Source organism: Salmo salar, unplaced genomic scaffold, assembly GCF_905237065.1.
Source record: "Salmo salar unplaced genomic scaffold, Ssal_v3.1, whole genome shotgun sequence".
Lineage (NCBI taxonomy): Eukaryota > Metazoa > Chordata > Actinopteri > Salmoniformes > Salmonidae > Salmo > Salmo salar.
In genome coordinates this window covers 8543-28882 of record NW_025548556.1, presented here as the reverse complement: position 1 = coordinate 28882, position 20340 = coordinate 8543, and the positions used below count along the sequence as shown (strand labels likewise).

At 44.5% G+C, this 20340-nt stretch overlaps 1 protein-coding gene across 1 annotated transcript; it reads right to left on the bottom strand.

The window, feature by feature from the left end:
* Nucleotides 1-2336: 2336 nt before the first annotated feature.
* LOC106592993 (V-type proton ATPase subunit H) lies at nt 2337-20124 on the bottom strand. The gene is made up of 7 exons (XM_045712507.1): nt 20092-20124; nt 19757-19900; nt 17699-17812; nt 17158-17262; nt 13839-13895; nt 5310-5407; nt 2337-2562 (listed from the first exon to the last, which is right to left on the bottom strand). Exons 1-7 carry the CDS (start codon nt 20122-20124, stop codon nt 2352-2354), a joined length of 762 nt encoding a protein of 253 aa, XP_045568463.1. The 3' UTR covers nt 2337-2351.
* Between the last annotated feature and the right edge of the window lie 216 nt (nt 20125-20340).

Sequence of the window (20340 nt, the reverse complement as noted above, 5' to 3'; positions counted from 1 at the left end):
TTATCTACAATTAGAGTTAAACAGAGAGGTAAAACATTGAAGGGCCTGATGCGAATCAGAGAGAGGGGGACACACCCTCCCAGTTATTACCAAGGCCCAACCAGGCTGTATCACATCCGGACGTGATTGTGAGTCCATAGGGCGACGCTCAATTGGCCCAGCATCGTCCGGGTTTGGCCGGTGTAGGCCGTCATTGTAAATAAGAATTTGTTCTTTATTTAACTAGGAAAGTAAGTTAAGGTAAAAAAAATAACAATAAAAATCACTACAACCCCCATGTCATACAGGAAATGTTGCTGATTGAAAGTCCTAAAATGTCTCTTTGTAACAGGTAGCTTAGCATCTCTAATGCAGGCAATGGGACAACGGTCACCTTTATAACCAAGTCTCAGTAATGATCAAAATGTCTGTTAGCTTAACAACTTTCTGGCAACGTCAGGTGAAGGTTTTTTTTTGCACCCTAAAACAAACGCTGCACAATTATCCTCACAACTGGAAAGTGTTTGTGTTTAGGGAACATATCTTTTGTGATGTCCCAACTATGTTCTCACCAGACTACAACCTAATAAAAACATTCTGGGAACCTTTAAAGGAACAGATTAAAATGTGTCGTAGGAATGTTCTTGCAACATCAGGCAAATGTTTAATACGAACATCCTATTATCCAGGTTGAATCACAAGCGGCCGTGATCGGGGAGTCCCATAGGCTGGCACACAATTGGCCCAGCATCTGCCAGGTTTGGCCGTCATTGTAAATAAGAATTTGTTCTTAACTGATTTGCCTAGTTAAATAAAAGGTTACACACACACACACACAATCATCAGCATGACTTGACAGCTTTTGTGTTGTGAAAACATTTGCTGCGAAATAGGAAATAGGGCCCTGGTCTAAAGTAGCACACTATGTAGGGCACTCTGGGCCCTGGTCTAAAGTAGAGCAATATATAGGAAATAGGGTACCATTCTGGATTACATCCTACAGCCTATAGAAGTCTGAGCAGCAGAACCACATGGCTGTAAGGGCAACAAACCCATCAACTGTATTCAGGAATCTTTCATAGACTTTATAGGCTTAGTTTATATGGCTTGCCCTCACCTCTTCTCCACCTCACATTCGCTCTGTTATGAGAAAGTTGAAATCAAACATTCAGAGAGTGCAGAGGAGAGATATGAGAGGAGAGCTATGCAAAACAGTAGCATGGAAACTCATGGTTTGAGAGCAAGAATCTTCCTAAAGAATAGAGCATCTCTCATAGGACTGCAGTGCTCTCTGGGTAATTTTGTGTCAGCAGTTGCATCCTGTTACAAGTGGAATAAGGACTTCCTCCCAGCAGAGGGTCTCTCCAGACATACAACAAAGCATCCTTCACTCATGCTGCCAGACATACCTTCGTAAAACTGACCATCCTACCGATCCTCGACTTCGGCGATGTCATTTACAAAATAGCCTCCAATACCCTACTCAATAAATTGGATGCAGTCTATCACAGTGCCATCCGTTTTGTCACCAAAGCCCCATATACTACCCACCACTGCGACCTGTACGCTCTCGTTGGCTGGCCTTCGCTTCATAATCGTCGCCAAACCCACTGGCTCCAGGTCATCTACAAGAGCCTGCTAGGTAAAGTCCCCCCTTATCTCAGCTCGCTGGTCACCATAGCAGCACACACCTGTAGCACGCGCTCCAGCAGGTATATCTCTCTGGTTACCCCCAAAGCCAATTCCTCCTTTGGCCGCCTTTCCTTCCAGTTCTCTGCTGCCAATGACTGGAACGAACTACAAAAATCTCTGAAACTGGAGACTCATATCTCCCTCACTAGCTTTAAGCACCAGCTGTCAGAGCAGCTCACAGATCACTGCACCTGTACATAGCCCATCTATAATTTAGCCCAAACAACTACTTCTTCCCCTACTGTATTTATTTATTTATTTTGCTCCTTTGCACCCCATTATTTCTATTTCTACTTTGCACTTTCTTCCACTGTCAAATCTAACATTCCAGTGTTTTACTTGTATTTACTTTGCCACCATGGCCTTTATTGCCTTTACCTCCCTTATCTCACCTCATTTGCTCACATTGTATATATACTTATTTTTCTACTGTATTATTGACTGTAGGTTTGTTTTATTCCATGTGTAACTCTATGTTGTTGTATGTTGTCGAACTGCTTTGCTTTATCTTGGCCAGGTCGCAGTTGTAAATGACAATTTGTTCTCAAACGTGCCTACCTGGTTAAATAAAGGTGAAATAAATAAAATAAAATACTAATCCTAGCCATGTAGGGGCCTATAGGGAATAGGATGCCATTTGAGATGATGGGATTGAATGACTGGTTGTCCGACTGAGCAGCCTAACTAAAAGTACATACCCTGAAGGCAGCCAGTATGATGCGCGTGACCTTCTCCTTGACAGACTCCTGCAGGATATCAGACAGGGCCGGCACCACGTTGTAACGACGTAGCTGCTCACAGAGCTGAGAGCTGAAGGCCAGCAGCCACATACAGAACACCATCTGGTACTGCAGCTGGAAACCACACTTGTTACTGAGCACAGCCGTGATGCTAGAGAGGGAGGAGAGAGAACGGGGTCAGGCGTTAGAAACACACAGAACCCCATCTGGTACAGGAAACCACACTTGTTGTCGATCACAGCAGTTTTATGGTGCATCATGGTTTTATTGCATTGTTTTGGTTATGGATTTTATGGCTTGAGTTACAGATAACAGCAGTGGTTAGGCTAACTTCATCTTGTAGTGTAGTCAAGCAGTATAAAGCATCAGACCACTTCAATCACACTAACGATGTAACGCTAACAGATAGAAGGTAGTAGTAATAGAAGTATCCAGTGATTGTAACAATGCTAACTAACAGATAAAAGTATACTGAACAACAATATAAACGCAACATGTTGGTCCCATGTTTCATGAGCTGAAATAAAAGATCCCAGAAATGTTCCATATGAACAAAATTCATTTTTCTCAAAAATGTGTTTACATCCCCTGATAGTGAGCATTTCTCCTTTGCCAAGATAATTCATCTACCTGACAGGTGGGGCATATCAAGAAGCTGATTAAACAGCATGATCATTACACAGGTGCACCTTGTGCTGGGGACAATAGATCACTAAAATGTGCAGTTGTCGTCACAACGCCATGCCACAGATTACCCTTTTTTTTTTTTTTTTTACCTTTATTTAATCAGGCAAGTCAGTTAAGAACAAATTCTTATTTACAATGACGGCCTACACCGGACAAACCTGGACGACGCTGGGCAATTGTGCGCCGCCCTATGGAACACCCAATCACAGCCGGTTGTGATACAGCCTGGATTTGAACCAGGGTGTCTGTAGTGACTCCTCTAGCACTGAGATGCAGTGCCTTAGGCCACTCAGGAGCCCCAAATACACCCCCCCAGACATGCTAACCTCCCATTAATGCAATGGTGAGAGGTTAGAGTGTGAAATTGGCATCCTGACAATGTCCACTGAGCTGTTTCCAGAAATGTTTGTTAATTTCTCTACCATAAGCCGCCTCCAACGTCGTTTTAGAGAATCTGGCAGTACCTCCAACCAAACTCACAACCGCAGACCACGTGTAACCACGCCAACCCAGGACGTCCATATACGGCTGTGGGATCGTCAGACCAGCCACCCAGACAGCTGATGAAACTGAGGAGTATTTCTGTCTGTATAACAATGCTTGTGGGGAAAAACTCATTCTGAATGTCTGGGCCTGGCTCCCCAATGGGTGGGCCCATGCACTCCCAGGCCCACCCATTGGATATGCCCCTGCCCATCATGTGAAATCTATAGGTTAGGGCCTAATGAATTTATTTCAATTGACTGACTTCCTTATATGAACCGAGTGAAATCATTTAAATTGTTGCATGTTGCATTTCTATTTTTGTTCAGTATTGTAATAGCATTGTTAAATCACTGGATATTTCTAACAGATACATGTTAATACTCAGTAGTATTAGAATCTAGAGACTAGTAGTAATAGTATTAGATGTAGTAATAGTATCCAGAGACTAGTAGTAATAATATTAGATGTAGTAATAGAATGTAGTAATAGTATTAGATGTAGTAATAGATGTAGTAATAGTAATAGATGTAGTAATAGATGTAGTAATAGTAATAGATGTAGTAATAGTATTAGATGTAGTAATAGTACCCAGAGACTAGTAGTAATAGTATTAGATGTAGTATTAGTATTAGATGTAGTAATAGTACCCAGAGACTAGTAGTAATAGTATTAGATGTAGTAATAGTACCCAGAGACTAGTAGTAATGATATTAGATGTAGTAATAGTATTAGATGTAGTAATAGCATCTAGAGACTAGTAGTAATAGTATTAGATGTAGTAATAGTATTAGATGTAGTAATAGTATTAGATGTAGTATTAGATGTAGTAATAGCATCTAGAGACTAGTAGTAATAGTATTAGATGTAGTAATAGTATTAGATGTAGTAATAGTATCCAGAGACTAGTAGTAATAGTATTAGATGTAGTAATAGTATTAGATGTAGTATTAGTATTAGATGTAGTATTAGTATTAGATGTAGTATTAGTATTAGATGTAGTAATAGCATCTAGAGACTAGTAGTAATAGTATTAGATGTAGTAATAGTATTAGATGTAGTAATAGTATCCAGAGACTAGTAGTAATAGTATTAGATGTAGTATTAGTATTAGATGTAGTAATAGTATTAGATGTAGTAATAGTAACCAGAGACTAGTAGTAATAGTAATGGATCTAGTAATAGTATTAGATGTAGTATTAGATGTAGTAATAGTATCCAGAGACTAGTAGTAATAGTATTAGATGTAGTAATAGTATTAGATGTAGTATTAGTAACCAGAGACTAGTAGTAATAGTATTAGATGTAGTATTAGTATTAGATGTAGTAATAGTACCCAGAGACTAGTAGTAATAGTATTAGATGTAGTATTAGTATTAGATGTAGTAATAGCATCTAGAGACTAGTAGTAATAGATGTAGTAATAGTACCCAGAGACTAGTAGTAACAGTATTAAATGTAGTAATAGTATCCAGAGAATAGTAGTAATAATACTTGATGTAGTATTATCCCGAGTAGTAGTAATAGTACTTGCTGTAGTAATATTATCCCGAGTAGTAGTAATAGTATTAGATGTAGTAATGGTATGAATAGACTAGTAGTCAGTAGTAATAAATGTAATAGTATCCAGAGAATAGTAATAGTAGATGTAGTATTAGTATTAGATGTAGTAATAGTATCCAGAGAATAGTAGTAGTAATAGTAGATGTAGCAGACCCAGAGACTCACCAGTTCACCCCGTCAGCCTCCACCCAGGCAAACCTGTACTCATTCACCCTCAGCATCAGCTGGAGACAGCCAGCCACACACTGCACATACTGAGAGCTCTGCAAGGGAGAACAGACACACACACACACAAACTGTTAGTAAGACTGGTCAGGGAAACACAGGCAGGGATTTGGAGATACCTGCTCTTCCATTCTGAAACAGGTGTGTTCAACATCACCAACCTCAATCAAATCCATCTTTATTTATATAGCCCATTTAACAAAAACAGTCACAGTGCTTGACAGTAACAGCTCAATAGTAACCAGGCATACCATCTGCAACCACGAGCACCATGCACCCCGCTGAACCATGCTAGACAAAGAGTGTAACATTACAGAACAGACAGACAGGGACGTGTCCCCTCAAGGACCTGAGCAAAGAAAGCGGAGGAGAAAATAGATACAATTAATCTGTTAGGTGTTTCATAAAAGGATCAGGAAGGGAGTGAGAAACTGAGGGAGGAGAGACATCCTGAGAGCAACAGAAGCAGCAGCAATAGCAGCAATAGTAGTAGATGTAGTAGTACTAGTAGTAGTAGTAGTAACAGCAGTAGTAGTAGTAGTAGCAACAGCAGCAGCAATAGCAGCAATAGTAGTAGATGTAGTAGTACTAGTAGTAACAGCAGTAGTAACAGTAGTAGTAGTAGTAGTAGTAGTGGCAGCAGCAATAGCAGCAATAGTAGTAGATGTGGTAGTACTAGTAGTAACGGCAGTAGTAACGGTAGTAGTAGTAGTAGTAGCGGCGGCAGCAATAATAGTGGATGTAGCGGTACTAGTAGTAGTAACAGCGGCAGCAGTAGTGTGGTAACAGCAGCAGTATGGTGAAGCAGTGGTAGTGGTAGTAGTAGTAGTAGTGGTAACGGTGGTAGTACTAACGGTAACAGCGGTAGCAACAGCAGCAGTAGTAGTAGTAGTAGTAGTAACGGTAGCAGCGGTAACAGCAGCAGCAGTAGTAACAGCGGCGGTGGTAGTAGTAGTGGTAGTGGTAGTAGTGGTAACAGCGGCGGCGGTAGTAGTAGTAGTGGTAACGGCATCAGCAGTAGTAGTAGCATCAGCGGTAGTGGCGTCGGCGATGGTAGCATCGGCGGTAGTAGTAACAGCGGTAGTAGTAGTAACAGCGGCGGTAGCGGTGGTAACGGCAGCAGTAGCGGTAGTAACGGCGGCGGTAGCAGTGGTGGTGGTAGTAGTAGTAGTGGTAGTAACAGCGGTAGTAGTAGTAGTAGTAACAGCGGCGGTAGCGGTGGTAACAGCGGCAGTGGCAGTGGTAGTAGTAGTAGTGGTAGTAGTGGTAACAGCGGCGGTGGTAGCATCGGCGGTAGTGGCATCAGTGGTTAGTAGTGGTAGTAGTGGTAGTGGTATAACAGCGGCGGTAGTAGCATCAGCGGTAGTAGCATCGCGGTAATAGTAGTAACAGCGGTAGCAGTGGTAACAGCAGCAGTAGTAGTGGTAACGGTAGTAGTAACAGCAGCAGTGGCGGTGGTAACGGAAGCGGTAGTAGTAGTAGTAGTAACAGCGGTAGTAATAGTAGTAACAGCAGCGGTAGTAGCGGCGGCGGTATAACGGCGGCGGTGAAGCAGTGGTAATAGTGGTAACAGCGGTAGTAATGGTAACAGCAGCAGTATAACAGCGGTGGTAGTAGCGGTGGTAACAGCAGTGGTAGTAGCGGTAGTAACAGCGGTGGTAACAGCGGTGGTAATGTAACGCGGCAGTAGTAGTGGTAACGCGGTGTAGCAGTAGTAGTAGTAACGGCGGTAGTAGTGGTAGTAACAGCGGTGGTAGTGGTAACAGCAGTGGTAGTAGTAACAGCGGTGGTGGTGGTAACGGCGGTGTGGTGGTAGCGGTGGTAGTGGTGGTGGTGGTAACGGCGGTGGTGGTGGTGTAGTGGTGGTGGTAACGGCGGTGGTGGTAACGGCGGTGGTGGTGGTGGTGGTGGTGGTAACGGCGGTGGTGGTGGTGGCGGTGGTAGTGGTGGTGGTAACGCAGCGGTGGTGGTGATGGTAGTGATGGTTAACGGCGGTAGTAGTGGTAGCAGTGGTAGTGGTAGTAGTAACGGCAGTGGTGGTAGTGGTAGTGGTAGTAACGGCGGTGGTAGTAACAGCAGTAGTAGTGGTAGTGGTAGTAACAGCGGTAGTAGTAACGGCGTGGTAGTGGTGGTGGTAGTAACGGCGGTGGTAGTAACAGCAGTGGTAACAGCAGTAGTAGTAGTGGTAGTAACAGCGGCGGCAGTAGTAATAGTAACAGCAGCAGTGGTGGCAGTGGTAACAGCGGCAGTGGTAGCGGTAGTAACAGCAGTAGTAGTAACAGCAGTGGTAGTAGTAGTGGTAGTAGTGGTAGTAACAGCAGCAGCAGTGGTAGTAGTAATAGTAACGGCAGCAGTAGTAGCAGTAGTAACAGCAGCAGTGGTAGCAGTGGTAACAGCAGTAGTAGTAACAGCAGTAGTAGTGGTAATAGTAACAGCAGTAGTAGCGGTAGTAACAGCAGCGGTGGTAGCAGTAGTAACAGCAGCAGTGGTAGCAGTGGTAAAAGCAGTGGTAATAGTAGTAACGGTAGCAGTAACAGCGGTAGTAATAGTAACAGCAGCAGTGGCAGTGGTGGTAACAGCAGTAGTAGTGGTAGTGGTAGTAACAGCAGTGGTAGTAGTAACAGCAGTAGTAGTGGTAACAGCAGTAGTAGCAGTAGTAGTAGTAACAGCGGTAGTAGTAGTAGTAGTAACAGCGGTGGTAGTAGTAGTAGTAACAGCGGTGGTAGTGGTAGTGGTAACAGCAGCGGTAGTAGTAGTAACAGCAGCAGTAGTGGTGAGCAGCAGCAGCACGTAGTGGTAGTAACAGCGGTGGTAGTAGTGGTAGTAGTAGTGGTAACAGCGGTGGTAGTGGTAACAGCGGTGGTAACAGCGGTAGTAGTGGTAACAGCAGTAGTAACAGCGGTGGTAGTAGCAGCGGTGGTGGTAACAGCGGTGGTGGTAACAGCAGTGGTAGTAGTAGTAGTGGTAAGCAACAGTGGTAGTAGTAACAGCAATGGTGGTAGTAGTAGTAGTAGTAACAGCGGTAGTAGTAGTAGTAGTAGTAGTAGTAGTGGTAGTGGTAACAGCAGTAGTAGCAGTAACAGCAGCAGCAGTAGTAACAGCAGTGGTAACAGTGGTAGTGGTGGTAACATCAGCAGTAGTAGTAGTAACAGTAGTAGAACAGTGGTAGTAACAGTGGTAGTAGTAGTGGTAGTAGTAGTAACAGTAGTAACAGAAGCAGCAGCAGTAGTAGTAGCAGCAGCAGCAGTAGTAGCAGCAGCAGCAGTAGTAGCAGCAGCAGCAGCAGAAAGTAGTAGTAGCAGTAGTAACAGCAGCAGCAGTAGTAGCAGCAGCAGCGGCAGCAGAAAGTAGTAGTAGCAGTAGTAACAGCAGCAGTAGTAGTAGTAACAGCAGCAGCAGTAGTAGTAGTAGTAGTAGTAGTAGTAACAGCAGCAGCAGCAGTAGTAGTAGCAGTAACAACAGCAGGTCTTAGACAGTGATTGGTTGGGTTATTAAGATGATCTCCGAGACTGAGAATAAATCACGCAAATTTGCCAGTGGCTAACGTTAGCTAGGCTAGGGTTAAAGGTTAAATCATATTTTATTGGTCGTATACACATTTTTCAGATTTTATTCGGGTTGTGCTCCTAGCTCCAACAGTGCAGTAATATCTAACTATACAAACAAATCTAAAAGTAAAATAATGGAATTTGGACAAGCAATATCGGAGTTCGGGTAAAGGGTTAAGGATAGGGGCAGGGTTAGCTAACATGCTAAGTAGTTGCAAAATGTAGTAAGTAGTTGCTAATTAGCTAAAATTGACCGTGATGAGATACGAACGCGCAGCTTTTTGGTTGCTACTACCGTCTCTTACGACCGGAAAGAACTTCTGGACATCGGAACTGCGATTACTCACCACGGCCTGGCAGAATCAATTTTTTTCCTTTAACGAGTCCGACGTGAATGATATACTGCTTTCCCGGGAACAGGCCCAGATCCCAGTCATTTGAAAAAAGGGCCAGAGGGCGGGCTGCCTTCTGAGAATTTGTAGGCGATCGAATAAACCCCCACTTCCTTCCATTCATTCTGCTAGCAAACGAAAATAAAATAGACGACCTACACGGAAGATTAAACTACCAACGGGACATTCAAAACTGTAACATCTTATGCGTCACGGAATCGTGGCTGAATGACGAGATTATCAACATACAGCTGGCTGGTTAGGGGCGGAGGACTACACATTTTTTGTAAATAACTTGTGCACAATATCTAAGGAAGTCTCGAGGTTTTGCTCACCTGAGGTAGAGTATCTCATGATAAGCTGTAGACCACACTATCTACCTAGAGAGTTTATCTGTATATTTCGTAGCTGTCTACATACAAACACAGACTGATGCTGGCACTAAGACCGCACTGATTGAGCTGTATTGCACCATAAGCAAACAGGAAAACGCTCACCCAGAGGCGGCGATCCTCGTAGCCGGGGACTTTAATGCAGGGAAACTTAAATCAGTCTTACCAAATTTCTATCAGCATGTTCAATGTGCAACCAGAAGGGGGGGAGGAGATTTTTTTAAATAAATAAAAATATAAAAACCCCAGACCACCTTTACTCCACACACAGAGACACATACAAAGCTCTCCTTCACCCTCCATTTGGTAAATCTGATAATTCCTGATTCCTGCTTACAAGCAAAAATTTAAGCAGGAAGCACCAGTGACTCGGTCTATAAAGAAGTGGTCAGATGAAGCAGATGCTAAGCTACAGGACTGCTTTGCTATCACAGACTGGAATATGTTCCAGGATTCATCCAATGGCATTGAGGAGTACACCACATCAGTCATTGGCATCATCAATAAGTGCATCGATAACGCCATCCCCACAGTGACCCTACGTACAACACCATCCAAAAGTTTGGGGTCACTTAGAAATGTCCTTGTTTTTGAAAGAAAAGCACATTTTTTGTCCATTAAAATATCATCAAATTGATCAGAAATACAGTGTAGACATTGTTAATGTTGTAAATGACTATTGTAGCTGGAAACGTAAGACTTTTTCTGGAATATCTACATACAGTGAGGGAAAAAATGCAAATCAATTTATAACATTTTTGACATGCGTTTTTCTGGATATTTTTGTTGTTATTCTGTCTCTCACTGTTCAAATAAACCTACCATTAAAATTATAGACTGATCATTTCTTTGTCAGTGGGCAAACGTAGAAAATCAGCAGGGGATCAAATACTTTTTTCCCTCACTGTATAGGTCTGTAACAGTTTGGGTCTAGAGTGTCTCCCCCTTTGAAGAGGGGGATGAGCGCTGCAGCTTTCCAATCTTTGGGGATCTCAGACGATACGAAAGAGGTTTAACAGGCTAGTAATAGTGGTTGCAACAATTGATGGATAATTTTAGAAAGAGAGGGTCCAGATTGTCTAGCCCGACTGATTTGTAGGGGTCCAGATTTTGCAGCTCTTTCAGAACATCAGCTATCTGGATTTGGGTGAAGTAGAAATGGGGGAGGTTTGGGCAAGTTGCTGTGGGGGGTGCAGAGCTGTTGACCGGGGTTGGGGTAGCCAGGTGGAAAGCATGGCCAGCCGTAGAAAAATGCTTATTGAAATTCTCAATTATCGTGGATTTATCGGTGGTGACAGTGTTTCCTAGCCTCAGTGCAGTGGGCAGCTGGGAGGAGGTGCTCTTATTCTCCATGGACTTTACAGTGTCCCAGAACTTTTTGGAGTTTGTACAACAGGATGCAAATTTCCGTTTGAAAAAGTTAGCCTTTGCTTTCCTAATTGCCTGTGTATATTGGTTCCTACCTTCCCTGAAAAGTTGCATATCGCGGGGGCTATTCGATGCTAATGCAGAACGCCAAAGGATGTTTTTGTGCTGGCCTGGAGGTCTGGAGTGAACCAAGGGCTATATCTGTTCCTGGTTCAACATTTTTTGAATGGGGCATGCATATTTAATATGGTGAGGAAAGCACTGTTAAAGAACAACCAGTCATCCTCTACTGACGGGATGAGGTCAATATCCTTCCAGGATACCCTGGCCAGGTCGATTAGAAAGGCCTGCTCGCTGAAGTGTTTTAGGGAGCGTTTGACAGTGATGAGTGGAGGTCGTTTGACCGCTGACCCATTACGGATGCAGGCAATGAGGCAGAGATCGCTGAGATCCTGGTTGAAGACAGCAGAGGTGTATTTGGAGGGCAGGTTGGTTAGGATGACATCTATGAGGGTGCCCGTGTTTACGGATTTGGGGTTGTACCTGGTGGGTTCATTGATAATTTGTGTGAGATTGAGGGCATCAAGCTTGGATTGTAGGATGGCCGGGGTGTTAAGCATGTCCCAGTTTAGGTCACCTAGTAGCCCGAGCTCTGAAGATAGATGGGGGCAATCAGTTCACATATGGTGTCCAGGGCACAGCTGGGGGCAGAGGGGGGTCTATAGCAAGTGGCAACGGTGAGAGACTTGTTTCTGGAAAGATGGATTTTTAAAAGTAGAAGCTCGAATTGTTTGGGTACAGACCTGGATAGTAGGACAGAATCTCTGCAGGCTCTCTCTGCAGTAGATCGCAACTCCGCCCCGTTTGGCAGTTTTATCTTGTCGGAAAATGTTATAGTTAGGGATGGAATTTACAGGGGTTTTGGTGGTCTTCCTAAACCAGGATTCAGACACGGCTAGGACATCCAGGTTAGCAGAGTGTGCTAAAGCAGTGAATAAAACAAACTTAGGGAGGAGGCTTCTAATGTTAACATGCAAGAAACCAAGGCTTTTACGGTCACAGAAGTCAACAAATGAGAGCGCCTGGGGAATAGGAGTGGAGCTAGGCACTGCAGGGCCTGGATTAACCTCTACATCACCAGAGGAACAGAGGAGGACTAGGATAAGGGTACGGCTATTAAGGATTCAAGTGAGGCCATGTGCTAAACAGTGAGTACGGTAGTGTACTAAACAACCAAAGATTAAGACTAAAGGCTGGTTTATACTACGTCTATCGACATGTCTGTATTTTGTTGTTGCAGTCACGAACACTCTGTCGTTGTCATTATGAAAAAGTTTAAAACACAAAAGTGACCTGCTGCATGACATCAGCAGCTCGGTAAAATAGCATAACTGGTCTATTTAAAAATATAAAAAAATGTACCCCCCTTTTTCTCCCCAATTTCGTGGTAGTTACAGTCTTGTCCATACGGGAGTTGCAGCGATGAAACTAGGGAGAGGCGAAGGTCGAGAGCCGTGCGTCCTCCGAAACACAACCCAACCAAGCCGCACTGCTTCTTGACACAATGCACATCCAACCCGGAAGCCAGCCGCACAAATGTGTCGGAGGAAACACCATACACCTGGCGACCTGGCCAGCGTGCACCGCACCTGGTCCGCCACAGGAGTCTCTAGTGCGCAATGAGACAAGGATATCCCTGCCGGCCAAACCCTCCCCTAACACGGACGACGCTGGGCCAATTGTGTGCCGCCCCATGGGCCTCCCCGGTCGCGGCCGGCTCAAACCCAGAATCTCTGGTGGCACAGCAAGCACTGCGAAGCAGTGCCATAGACCACTGCACCACCTGGGAGGCCTAACTGGTGTATTTTAACAGCAATAAACCCATCAGTTTAAAATTAATTTAGTAAATGTCAATCTAGAAAAACCAGGCAACTAAAAGCACTTTCTAAACAATGTTTTGGTTAGTTTCTAGCTTATTAGCTAGCTAGCTAACCTTAAGTTAGCTGGCTAGCCAGTACAAATAATGGCCACATCATATAGCTGACAATGTCTTAAATAATTTGTATTCATTATTACTGGAAAATAAACTCAACAACATCATTGTTTACAAGTTAATGGCGAGCTAATTACAGAAAATAGTGTGACGAAATAAAAGCTGGGCATTCAACCTGAGAATTTTAGAAGTTGGACAATGTCTCGTTGGCCTAACGATGGATCCTAATCTGACTTTGGTGCAGGTCATGTTGTTCTTCACATTACCGTCTCCGGTAAACACACGCTACATCAAATAAAATCACACCTGTGTTCTGTAAAAGTGTATACACAGGATACTGAAAGTGTAAACCAATCCGAACTCGTTTTCTAGGCATGTCCAGCCCATCCATTATCTCAGCCAATCATGGCTAGCGGGAAGGTTCCTGACTTTTTCCAACTTGACTCGTAATTTAACCATTTTATTCGTATTGAAGGATGTAATACAATTTTGTTATTAAGGCACATGAAAAGTTCACATGTTCCAGAAGGCATTTATGCCAAAAAAGGCATAAAAAAAAAAAAAAAAAAGTTAACGTTCAAATTTCTCTCCTTTGAATTAGTGACGCGCGAAATACGCCTAGTTTCCAGCCTGACTGGCTGATGTCTCCGCACCTCCATTGTAACAGAACAGAAGCAGCAGAGAGAGACAGCAAAGAGCCCAATAGAGAGTTGATTAGAGAGAGTTAGCAGCGTTAGGACGAATCATCATCGTCTTCATCACTCCGTCATACTCACTTCACTGGGGGATATAGTGCCTTGTCCTGAGGAATCTGGACCTGTACCATGAAGCTTCTAATGGAAGACAAAACACAGACAAGGAGCCATGTGACTGGCTTAGATGACTGGGCTCTGGACGAAGTACTTTGTGTGTGTGTGTGTGTGTGTGTGTGTGTGTGTGTGTGTGTGTGTGTGTGAGAGAGGAGAGACTCAGGGGCCAAGCCAGATATCTTCAGCCTCCTGAGGTTGAAGAGACGCTGCTGTGCCTTCTTCACAACACTGTGTGGGTGGACCATTTCAGAGATCGGCCCGTCGATGTGGATAGGGGCACGTGTGCGCGGTGTCCGTGTGAGAGACCATGCCCCTATCCACATCGACAGGGCCGCAGTGGAGAAGGTGGAAAGCTTCAAGTTCCTCTGTGTACACATCACTGACAATCTGAAATGGTCCACTCACACACAGGAGGCTGAAGAAATCCGGCTTGGCCCCTAAGACCCTCAAAGTTTTTACAGATGCACAATTGAGAGCATCCTGTCGGGTTGCATCACCGCCTGGTACGGCAACTGCTCCGCCCACAACCGTAAGGCTCTCCAGAGGGTGGTGCGGTCTGCACAACGCATCACCGGGGCAAACTACCTGCCCTCCAGGACACCTACACCACCCGATGTCACAGGAAGGCCAAAAAGATCATCAAGCACAACAACCACCCGAGCCACTGCCTGTTCACCCCGCTACCATCCAGAAGGCGAGGTCAGTACAGGTGCATCAAAGCTGGACCAAGAGACAGAAGCTGTTTTTCAGTCTCAAAGCCATCAGACTGTTAAACAGCTGTCATTTGCCCCTAAGAGGCTGTTACAATATATATATTTATTTCTTCCATCACATTCCCAGTGGGTCAGAAGTTTACATAAACTCAATTAGTATTTGGTAGCATTGCCTTTAAATTGTTTAACTTGGGTCAAATGTTTCAGGTAGCCTTCCACAAGCTTCCCACAATAAGTTGGGTGAATTTTGGCCCATTCCTCCTGACAGAGCTGGTGTAACTGAGTCAGGTTTGTAGGCCTCCTTGCTCGCACACACTTTTTCAGTTCTGCCCACACATTTTCTATGTGATTCAGGTCAGGGCTTTGTGATGGCCACTCCAATACCTTGACTTTGTTGTCCTTAAGCCATTTTGCCACAACTTTGGAAGTATGCTTGGGGTCATTGTCCATTTGAAAGACCCATTTGCGACCAAGCTTTAACTTCCTGACTGATGTTTTGAGATGTTGCTTCAATATATCCACATAATTTTCCATCCTCATGATGCCATCTATTTTGTGAAGTGCACCAGTACCTCCTGCAGCAAAGCATCCCCACAACATGATGCTGCCACCCCGTGCTTCACGGTTGGGATGGTGTTCTTCGGCTTGCAAGCCTCCCCCTTTTTCCTCCAAACATAACGATGGTCATTATGGCCAAACAGTTCTATTTTTGTTTCATCAGACCAGAGGACATTTCTCCAAAAAGTATGATCTTTGTCCCCATGTGCAGTTGCAAACCGTAGTCTGGCTTTTTATGTCGGTTTTGGAGCAGTGGCTTCTTCCTTGCTGAGCGGCCTTTCAGGTTATGTCGATATAGGACTAGTTTTACTGTGGATATAGATACTTTTGTACCTGTTTCCTCCAGCATCTTCACAAGGTCCTTTGCTGTTGTTCTGGGATTGATTTGCACTTTTCGCACCAAAGTACGTTAATTTCTAGGAGACAGAACACGTCTCCTTCCTGAGCGGTATGACGGCTGCGTGGTCCCATGGTGTTTATACTTGCGTACTATTGTTTGTACAGATGAAAATGGTACCTTCAGGCGTTTGGAAATTGCTCCCAAGGATGAACCAGACTTGTGGAGGTCTACAATCTTTTTTTTTCTTCTTTGGTCTTGGATGATTTATTTAGATTTTCCCATGATGTCAAGCAAAGAGGCACTGAGTTTGAAGGTAGGCCTTGAAATACACCTCCAATTGACTCAAATGATGTCAGTTAGCCTATCAGAAGTTTCTAAAGCCATGACATCATTTTATGGAATTTTCCAAGCTGTTTAAAGGCACAGTCAACTTAGTGTATGTAAACTTCTGACCCACTGGAATTATGATAGATTATTTCACTTATAATTCACTGTCTGCAAACAATTGTTGGAAAAATGACTTGTGTCATGCACAAAGTAGATGTCCTAACCGACTTGCCAAAACTATAGTTGTTATCAAGAAATGTGTGGAGTGGTTGAAAAACGAGTTTTAATGACTCCAACCTTAGTGTATGTAAACTTAAACTATGTGTGTGTATGTATGTATGTATGTATGTATGTGTGTATGTATGTATGTGTGTATGTATGTGTGTATGTATGTATGTATGTATGCATGTATGTATGTATGTGTGTATGTATGTGTGTATGCATGTATGCATGTATGTATGTATGTATGTATGTATGTATGTATGTATGTATGTATGTATGTATGTATGTATGTGTGTATGTATGTGTGTATGTATGTATGCATGTATGTATGTATGTATGTATACACACTGCTCAAAAATATAAAGGGAACACTAAAATAACATCCTAGATCTGAATGAATGAAATAATCTTATTAAATACTTCACACAAAAATAATCAATGGATATCCAATTTATCAACCCATGGAGGTCTGGATTTGGAGTCACACTCAAAATTAAAGTGGAAAACCACACTACAGGCTGATCCAACTTTGATGTAATGTCCTTAAAACAAGTCAAAATGAGGCTCAGTAGTGTGTGTGGCCTCCACGTGCCTGTATGACCTCCCCTACAACGCCTGGGCATGCTCCTGATGAGGTGGCGGATGGTCTCCTGAGGGATCTCCTCCCAGACCTGGACTAAAGCATCCGCCAACTCCTGGACAGTCTGTGGTGCAACGTGGCGTTGGTGGATGGAGCGAGACATGATGTCCCAGATGTGCTCAATTGGATTCAGGTCTGGGGAACGGGCGGGCCAGTCCATAGGGTTCTCCACATGGTATTTTAAAGACGGTGGTGCCAGTGGAGGCTGGTGAGGGGAGGACGGCTCATAGGAGCTGGAACGGAGCAAATGGCATCAAACACAAGGAAACCACGTTTGATGTATTTGATACATCCCACAAATTCTGCTCCAGCCTTTACAACGAGCCAATCCTCCCCAATTAAGGTGCCACCAACCTCCTGTGGGTGGTCTGAATACTTCAAAAGGCAGTGCACATATGATTTTAGTTCAGAGGGTTGGAGGGTTATATACCTGGGAGCTGAGATGGGTCTGATATACATGTGGTTTTAGTTCAGAGGGTTATATACCTGGGAGCTGAGCTGGGTCTTGATCCAGTTGAAGTAGTAGTTGAGATCACTTCCCTCCATCAGGTCACGACCCCAGGCTGCTAGCTTAGCGATGATCCTGGCCGCCTGGGAGAGAGACTACAAGTCAGACCCTAAAGCCCAGCCTGAGCCTGCTCAATATTAAAGTCACTCACTACTCAATGCTGATGGTATGGCTTATTGTTCAAATCCCATTTCCACAGTCATGTTAATGCAGCAGAGATTCCACTATATATAAGTGCATCTCTACTCTCCCAGAGAGAGATCAAAACAATCCTTCCATTTATAATATTTTATAACAAAAGGCCACAAGATGGAAATCCAATCAACATGGTAATAACCTGCTGGTCATTCTGAAGACTAACGAAATCTGCCTTTGAATAGTCTCTGTCCTCCTCTTTTCTGCTTCTCTCCTCCATCTCTCCCTTTCTCCCTCTACACCATCTCTTCTTCTCCCTCTACTCCATCTCTCCCTCTCCTCCAGCGCTAACTGTAGGTTAGTGTGTGGCGTAGTCATACTAACCATGTGGACGGTGAACAGGTCCTGGCGGTTGAGCATGGGCAGAAAGTAGGACCAGGCGGTGTTCTTGGTCTTTTTGGAGTAGTCGAAGAAGATGTTCACCCTCTGGTGATTCTCCTACAGAAATACAACAGAACAGTGTTGTAACCTCCAGTGGTTCTAAAGGAACACAACAGAACAGTTCCCCAACGGCCCAGCGCGGGGAGCTCTAGTTCCCCAGCTAGGAGAGCTCTAGTTCCCCAGCTAGGAGAGCTCTAGCTCCCCAACGGCCCAGCGAGGAGAGCTCTAGTTCCCCAACGGCCCAGCGAGGAGAGCTCTAGTTCCCCAACGGCCCAGCGAGGAGAGCTCTAGTTCCCCAACGGCCCAGCGAGGAGAGCTCTAGTTCCCCAGCGCGGGGAGCTCTAGTTCCCCAGCGCGGAGAGCTCTAGCTCCCCAACGGCCCAGCGAGGAGAGCTCTAGTTCCCCAACGGCCCAGCGAGGAGAGCTCTAGTTCCCCAACGGCCCAGCGAGGAGAGCTCTAGTTCCCCAACGGCCCAGCGAGGAGAGCTCTAGTTCCCCAACGGCCCAGCGAGGAGAGCTCTAGTTCCCCAGCGAGGAGAGCTCTAGTTCCCCAGCGAGGAGAGCTCTAGTTCCCCAGCGAGGAGAGCTCTAGTTCCCCAGCGGCCCAGCGAGGAGAGCTCTAGTTCCCCAGCGGCCCAGCGAGGAGAGCTCTAGTTCCCCAGCGAGGAGAGCTCTGGCTCCCCAACGGCCCAGCGAGGAGAGCTCTGGCTCCCCAACGAGGAGAGCTCTAGTTCCCCAGCGACTGGGTCTGGATCCAAAATAATGTCACAGGTCTGGGTCGGATCTGATCTGACTGTCACAGGTCTCGGGTCTGGCTCATTTTAACTGACTTCTTCGGAAAGGCACATACAGATCCGAACGCGACTGCTGCAGCAGAGAGAAACGTTATCATTGATGCTGCTGCTGCTCTTGGCTTTTCATGAGAGTAAAGTGTCAACAGAACAAGGCAAGTCAGTTAAGAACAAATTCTTATTTACAATGACGGCCTAGGAACAGTGGGTTAACTGCCTTGTTCAGGGGCAGAACGACAGATTTTTACCTTGTCATTTCGGGGATTCGAACTTACAACCTTTCGGTTACTAGTCCAATGCTCTAACCACTAGGCTACCCTGCCGCCCCATGAGTCAAAGCTGCCGTAGGCTACAGTTCTACAGCCTCCGTGTGATAAAAGTTAGGAGAAATCTAATCAATGGAAGATTAGAAGCATTAAAAGTTAAAGGAGAAGGACAAGCTACAACCAAGAGCCAACAGGTCGGCTGCTACTTTATATTCTGAATGGAGTTGTTGTTATCTGGAACTGTAGGATTAGTTAGCCTAGCTAGCTAACGGTAGCTAGCTTAACTAGCTTCTCCCGGTTGGATGCAGTCAAGACAAGTACTTCGTAATCATATTTGATGATAAATAACCTAGCTATGGCAGCTATTACTCTACTGCAGTGTGAGTTGGTTGGTTACCGTCTCTCTCCTCCCTGCTCCCCATGTCACTTGCTCAGAGTATGGCCCCTCCCCCACCTTCTAGAGCGGCACCGCTCTCCCTCTCGCACTTTGTTAACCGGAGCTGACAAAGTAGCTTAAAAAAAAAAGCTTTTCTGCTGATTCCCTCACTCAGATAGGGTCTGAACCCGACCAGGTCTATACGGAATGGGTTTAGTTGTCCTCGGGTCCATTCGGAACGGGTCTCTATATTTAAAACTTTTTGGACCGGTTCCTTCCACATTCACATCCCCAGATCAAAGTTTATTTTTATTTTATCTTTATTTAACTAGGCAAGTCAGTTAAGAACAAATTCTTATTTTCAATGACGGCCTAGGAACAGTGGGGTTAACTGCCTTGTTCAAGGGCAGAATGACAGTTCTTCCCCGAGCTGACAAGGTACAAATCTAACAGTAACATCTGTCCACCAGTGAGATTCAGGGAGGAAGTCCAGTAAAAACAGATGATTTAGAAAAAGGTTGCTAAGGTATGTTTGTATCTCTAGGTTAAGTGTGAACATGTGTGTTACCTGCAGGGTATCATCAATTAGAGTGAGGATGTACTGGACTGTCTGCTCCTTAGAGATGTGAGCCATCAGGTTCAGGAACGTCTTGGCACACTGGAAATACACACAATATATATATACACACGTTACTAACACTCTACAGATGTACTAGGGTTGGGCGATGTCAACCGTTATCCTGTGTTGATTATGAAGCGATTAAAACAGTGATATATACGATGCTAATCTCCCACTATTGGCCCTCAAACCCCAAAACATGTGGTTGAAGAAAATCGAAAAAACACACTGAACAAAAAACAGAAATACAACATATATAAAAAGTGTTGGTCCCCATGTTTCACGAGCCGAAATAAAAGATCCCAGAAATGCTCCATACGGACTAAAAGCTCATTTCTCCTTTGAGAGATAATAATAATAATAATCCATCCACCTGACAGGTGGGGCATATCAATAAGCTGATTAAAACAGCATGGTCATTACACAGGTGCACCTTGTGCTGGGGACAATAAAAGGCCACTCTAAAATGTGCAGTTTAAAGGAGAAGGGAGCGTGCAATTGGCATGCTGACTGAAGGAATGTCCACCAGAACT

Bases quoted from the DNA above. Each gene is read 5' to 3' on its own strand.
- LOC106592993 (XM_045712507.1), bottom strand. From the start codon at position 20,124: ATGGAGCATTTCTGGGATCTTTTATTTCGGCTC. The intron at 17,813-19,756 runs GTAACACACATG...GTATTTCTGTAG, and splicing joins TAATTGATGATACCCTGCAG to GAGAATCACCAGAGGGTGAA. The intron at 5,408-13,838 runs GTGAGTATGACG...TCTCCCTTGCAG, and splicing joins GCACTATATCCCCCAGTGAA to AGCTCTCAGTATGTGCAGTG.